This window comes from Cyprinodon variegatus, unplaced genomic scaffold (assembly GCF_000732505.1).
Source record: "Cyprinodon variegatus isolate N-32 unplaced genomic scaffold, C_variegatus-1.0 Scaffold1043, whole genome shotgun sequence".
Classification (NCBI taxonomy): domain Eukaryota; kingdom Metazoa; phylum Chordata; class Actinopteri; order Cyprinodontiformes; family Cyprinodontidae; genus Cyprinodon; species Cyprinodon variegatus.
The window spans coordinates 38,321-44,305 of NW_015151496.1; the positions used below are offsets into that span (position 1 = coordinate 38,321).

The 5,985-nt window shown below is 36.5% G+C and overlaps 1 protein-coding gene across 2 annotated transcripts in view; it reads right to left on the bottom strand.

Annotated features, from left to right (window-relative positions):
- Positions 1–643: 643 nt before the first annotated feature.
- Positions 644–5,985, bottom strand: part of ccnb3 (cyclin B3) — a 13,141-nt gene continuing 7,799 nt past the window's right edge. For both annotated transcript variants that reach the window (XM_015399726.1, XM_015399724.1), the window contains exons 6-12: positions 5,772–5,879; positions 5,567–5,659; positions 3,481–3,618; positions 3,235–3,390; positions 2,998–3,147; positions 1,268–1,398; positions 644–1,194 (exon numbers count right to left, since the gene is read on the bottom strand). In XM_015399726.1, the coding sequence (XP_015255212.1) occupies positions 1,122–1,194; positions 1,268–1,398; positions 2,998–3,147; positions 3,235–3,390; positions 3,481–3,618; positions 5,567–5,659; positions 5,772–5,879 (849 nt within the window). In that variant the 3' untranslated portion in view covers positions 644–1,121. The remainder of the gene's footprint in view (positions 1,195–1,267; positions 1,399–2,997; positions 3,148–3,234; positions 3,391–3,480; positions 3,619–5,566; positions 5,660–5,771; positions 5,880–5,985) is intronic.

Here is a 5,985-nt window from a genome sequence, read left to right on the forward strand (position 1 = left end):
GTATGCCATTTAATCTAATCTCAAATTGTATACTTTTTAACATCTTCCACTGTGCTTTTCCTCAGAAATTGCATCAGTTATGCATTTGCTCGTCACATTCTTGTTCAACTTCTGGCCAACTTATACTAACTTTACACACGCTAATGTGTTTAGCTTTTAACAGAATACCTTAAATGTGTAAAGCACCATTTGGCAAACAAGCCTTTTCAATTTCACTAGTCTAGGAACACTAGTCTATTTTGGAAAAAAAAACAAAACAAAAATTTTAATTTAGAATTGGTTTTAGCATTTCTTTGTATTCTTCAAATCTGCAGTGATGAATGGGAGGCAAGAATAATGTTAAAGCTGCAAGAAGCCTCACAGGTTCTAGACACAAATCCTGTTTCACTATTATAACATTCAATAAGAAAGATCTGTTGATGATCCAGGCGCCTTCTAATCCCATCACTCTGAAAAACCAAGTAGAATCATTTGTGTTGCGTTACTGACCTCTAGTGGTCAGAATGAGCAATTGCAACCTACAAATAAATACATGGCTCCATTTAACAAGGATTCAAAAGCTTAAAATTAATGTTCTCTTAAATCGACATTTTAAGCTTTGAGTGAAATAACCAGTCTTTGGTAAAAAAAATTTTTAAAACACAGTTCTTTATTTTGAGACTATGCATAACGCCCATAAAAAAAAAAAAAAACAGAGCATTATTTGGTCGTTTTCTATACAAAATATTAGATTAATAACATGATAAACACTGTACAAACATAAAAGCAAGCATAGCTGCTAACAGTGTTTGGAAACGTCTAAAACTTGTGGGCCAGAGCATAATTAATTAGTAAATATACACAGAGGAGGTGACGCATTACTAACGGATAAACATTTCATTCTTCTTATAAAAAAAACATAAGTATAAAAACAACAAAGAAAAAAATCCTACATTAAAATAACTCTTTAACATGTTGATAACAATGCCCACATGGAAAACACTCCTTCTGAACTGGTTTTATTTCCAATATCACATGGAAAAACAAACTGGACTACATATAAATATTTAACATATCAACAAACTATGTACAAAGGTTTCCTAAGGGAAGGTTTCCCTCCACTTGGACCCGTTTTTCCATCTTCATGGTGAGGCTAAGACTTTCTCCAAAACATCAATGTCAACCAGGGGAAGAGAAGCAACTTCAAAAAACACCCTGAAATAAGAAAAACAGACATTATTAGACCTAAAATGTTCAGAATGCAAATCCTCTTTGTTTTCAGACTTACTTATGAGAATATTTGTTCCTGATGGTTTTCAGTTTATCGTCAGGTGGCGCTAGAAGCATAGAGTGGAGCTTTCTGACACAAGGCATCAAATCAGACGCCTGGTAGCCGGAGTGGAACTGCAGGATGGGAGACTGAAGGGAAAACAAAATAAAGAAAACTTACACCTAAGCTTAGAACACCATACATAGATTTTACTCTTTATGCTGTATTTATTGTAAAGCACTTTGGAATAATCGTTCAACTAGTCGATCATCACCTCTGATTTGATCGCTATGGAGAGGCAGCAACAAGAAAGAGGGTTTATAAGCAGTCAGAGGACCCAGCAGATCCTCCAACGCTCATCACACCGGCCCAACATAGAGGTGGCAGCATTATGCTGGGGTGATACATTCTTTAGTGTGGACTAGGGGTGGGCATTTATCATGTTTGTCATTAAATTACATTTATAGGCCTAACAAATTTGATTTCTCTAAACATTAAATTTGAATAAGCAATGATAAAGAAAAACTAAAAATAAAATAAAAGGTGAATTTTAAATTTTTACTTTAAATATTTTACTCTTTTCTTTTTACCATTAGGTCATTAGCAAATTCAAAGAGTAGGATTAAATGTGCTTACTACATTTAGTGATATAACTCACACTTCTTTCTGTGGGATTTCTTTATTTATTTGGCATTTAATTATATGTGACTTAATTTATTTAAATCCATCTTTATAGATGTATTTTTTCAGAGCAGTATTTGTAATTGTGGGGCTACGGCTGCTGCGGCATGCAGTCCAGGGCTGCAACTAACGATCATTAGACTAATCAAAGAAGCTGTCCATTATTTTTTAATATTAATAAGCCGATAGTTTTTTGGTTTTTTTTTTACGAAATTTAAACCAGATGTAACTAAAACTTGTCCTTAATGAGATTGATGATATAGCAGAACAGTTATATTTTAATGGAAAAGTTTCTATGGTTTTTTTTTGTTATTCAGGTTTAATTGCTGTTCTATGGGGTTGCTATGTCAGCTAAAGGCATGTTTTAGATCAGGGGTAACCAATTAAAAATCAGCTGGGTCCAAATAAAGAAAATCCATCAACCAGTCCAGAGTCATCTCTAATTATAATCTGTTACTTTAAACAGAATTTAAATGAAATAAAATGAGGTGTTTATGCATCCATGTTATACATTGAATTTTCAAATATTAAAAAAAAGATAATTTTTCCATTTTAAAACATAAAGTGTTTTTTTTTTTAAGTAGAGAAAAATCGTTCAGTTTGGTATATAAACAATTTCCTGATTCACATATTTTATAAAACATCTGAATTGTCTGTATGTTATTTTTTTTTCCTTTTTTCTGTCTTAATGTTCGCAGTGGGCTTCATGCTGCCCTGCAAGGCTTTAAACCTGGGTTTGAATGGAGACTAAGCCATTCTAAAGCACATATCAAGGAGCTCATTTTGAGCCTGGATCCAGTTTATTTTTGATTCTGTTCATGGTGGAGAATCCTGCTTCACAGAAGCAGGTTGAGCCAAACATCATAATATGGTAAAGCTTGCCATTTATAAAATCTTTTATAAATGCAAGCTTTTCAAAGTGAGGTTGGTCACTGGTCTGAAGCCATCACTAATCCACAATAGAGATAAATCAAACACCTGCACACATTTTTTGTGCCGTTGGGATCAAGAAGAAAAGGTAGCAAGAGCTGCAGAACAGGCCATCTTATCTTAGATGGTCAGCTTACCCATCCTCCCAGGTCTTTGGTGACCAGCGCCATCAGCAGGCAGGCTGATGCCAGCAGCGAGCCCCGCTCCGAAACAAAGTCCATCTCCATCAGACTCATCTCGCAGTAGAAACGAGCCAGAGTCAGGGTGTCCATCTTGGCACTCACACACTGCAGAGACACAACATATGAGCCAAGTAAAAAAAAAAAAAAAACATCGGATCATACTGATGCAGCAGGCAAAACCTGACTACTCACCCTGGCGTAGCGTCTGAGGAACCGATAAGGGATGGGAATGTTAATGTCAAACGAAAGCGCCTGCAGAATGCTGGCCTCCATGTCGATGAGCTCCTCCCTTTTGTACGCATCGTCACAAATGTAAAGGAAATCTTCAACAGCCGGTGGACAGCGCTCCTGATCAGGCGAAGGTGGAAAAAATGATGGAACGGCTTTAAGTTTTGCAGCTTCAGCTCAGCTGAAACTATCAACGAATGTGACTCTTACCTCAAACTTGGAAGCGATCAGCATGGTGGTGGAGCCGACGAGCTGCAGCATCTGCCTTTGGATGGGCGTTTCTGACAGATAGTGGTCTGTCATCTTCACGGCCATGTAGAGGGTCTCATGGCACAGCTCAAAGTTCTCCTGCAAAACAGGAGAGAAACTGGATCAAACAATTCTAATAGGCTTTCAGTAACTCAGTATTCTATCAATTTGGATAAAAAAAAAAAAATACAGATCTGCAGTGGTTTTATTATACTAAATTGTATGATTAATATAAAAACATGAAAAGTTCAATGCAAGAAATTAATTTTATAGAACATAAAATAAACACTGATAATAATTTGTTTAATCAATAATTTAAATAATAAACTAATTTAGCTATCAATTCATCGTTAAATGGAGTGTAGACTCTAAAACATGGTTTAGCTGACAGAACAACCCACATAGAGCAGTAATTATAGCAAAATTAAGAAAAAATAATAATAAATGTGTGAACATTTTGCATTTAAGACAAAAAAAAGGCATTTTACGTCCGTCAATCTGCTTCATCCAAAACTCCTCAGGTGGAATAATTTTAGCTTCACCTGGTTTAATTTCATAAAAAAATCTTTAAGGAACCTTTTCATATCCAATTATTAATCGAAAACATAATCGAGAAATTAATCGATTTGCAAAACAGTCGTTAGTTGCATCCCTCTGTAAATCTTAAAATGCTAGCCTGGGTGCCATTCCGAACTTAGTCCCGCCCACAAAGTTTGAGTTCGGGGAAGTTCGGTCTGGCTCTGCTCCATAGTAGCGCGAGTATTATCGGCCACTGTCAGGCGATCCAATCAAATTGTCAGGGCGGGCTTTATACGATGATGGACAGATGACCAACAGTAACGTAATCAACCATGTGACCAAAGCGCGCTTGGGTGACAACAACAATGGCTGCTGCTGGAGAGTTTAGGTGAGTAGATTCTGCTATTAGGTCTGTTCTAGAAGATATCGACAGCAAATTAATTTTAAAAGAGGAACAGAGAAACGCGATCAAGGCTCATCTTCTTATTATAGGCGTGCAACTGCACGCTTTGATTTTTGTGGACAACAACTATGCCTCGCTTAACATACGTCACGCACTCCGTTGCTCTTATTGGTTGTAGATCTATCCAATTGAGTGCAGAGGCATTTTTTTTCCTGGTTCGTTCGAAACACGCCCCATAATCACAGCTCTATGGAGCAGTATCAGACTCATATTCTGACTAGAATTGAGTCGGACTACGTCAGGCTATTAAAATGCAACAGGAGAGCATGTTTTCAGAATCCACTTGAACATTTAGAGCAATGGATGCATCTTCAAGAAAAAAGAAAAGAACCTGCAAACAAATCCAGAGAACAGAATTAAAACCAAGCTCTGACTTATTTGTTTCAGGATGGAATTTACTCTTTTTATGGCTTTCTTTTCTGACTTCAACTAATCCAAATTGTCCTTATGGGAAATTCATGTGTCCAATCATACATGTACTTGCTTGTAGACAGGAGTTTATGAAAATCTCTTTTAAAATAATAAAATCCCATTATTGTTGATAGCATTAAAGCAAACAGTATTTGGGTCTGCATGTATCCAAATTAGGGCTGAAACTAAAGATTATTTTGCAATTTGATTAATCTGTAAAATATGTTTTCGATTAATAATCTGATAGCCAAAGACTCCTTAAAGAAGATTTCTCTATGAAATTAAACCAGGTGAAAGTTTTTATCTTAAATGCAAATGCTTGTATATGTATATATTTTTTTTTTATAATTTTGATATAATTACTGCTCTAACTGGGTTGCTGTTAGCTAAAGGGCATGACTTATAAAACAGATGCTCATAAAGTGGTGTTTCTTCAAGCCATCTTTAACTGACAAACTGGTTATAGAGACTGAATAGATGTGCTCCCATAGATGGCCTATTTTCACCAGACCTGATCAAAGTGATGCATGCATTAATATTGAACAAATGCATCTCTAAACCAGTCTTAACTCTTTTTCAAATTCAAAAGCTCCAGCTCAGAAAGCCCTGAAACCTCTTCCTCCCACCCAGAAAGCCATTCCCTAAAGAACTCACCTGTACTTCAACCAGCCAATCGATCAGGATCGCCCTCATCTCTGGGCTGAGGTTCGGCTGCTTGTGCATGTAGTTGGAAAGGACGAACTTTTCCTAAAGGACACACCTAAGAATTAGGAACCTGCAGCACTATCCATTTACATAAAATCCATAAAACATGCAAAAATAAAATAAAAAGTCACGAAAGCATCCTAGAGGACCTCACCTCTCTCTTTTTGAGGTAGTCAAAAACATCCTTTGCATACTCGGGGCACAGATAAAACCCCTCAGAGTTCTCAAAGTTCTCAGAGTCGATGTCGAACTCTTCAGGGATCTAGAGAAGTAAGAGCAGCTTGGAGTTAAAACAGCGGGAATAATTTCCAACACACTTTAGATCCATTCAGTTTATTCACATAGCACCGATTCACAACACATGTCAT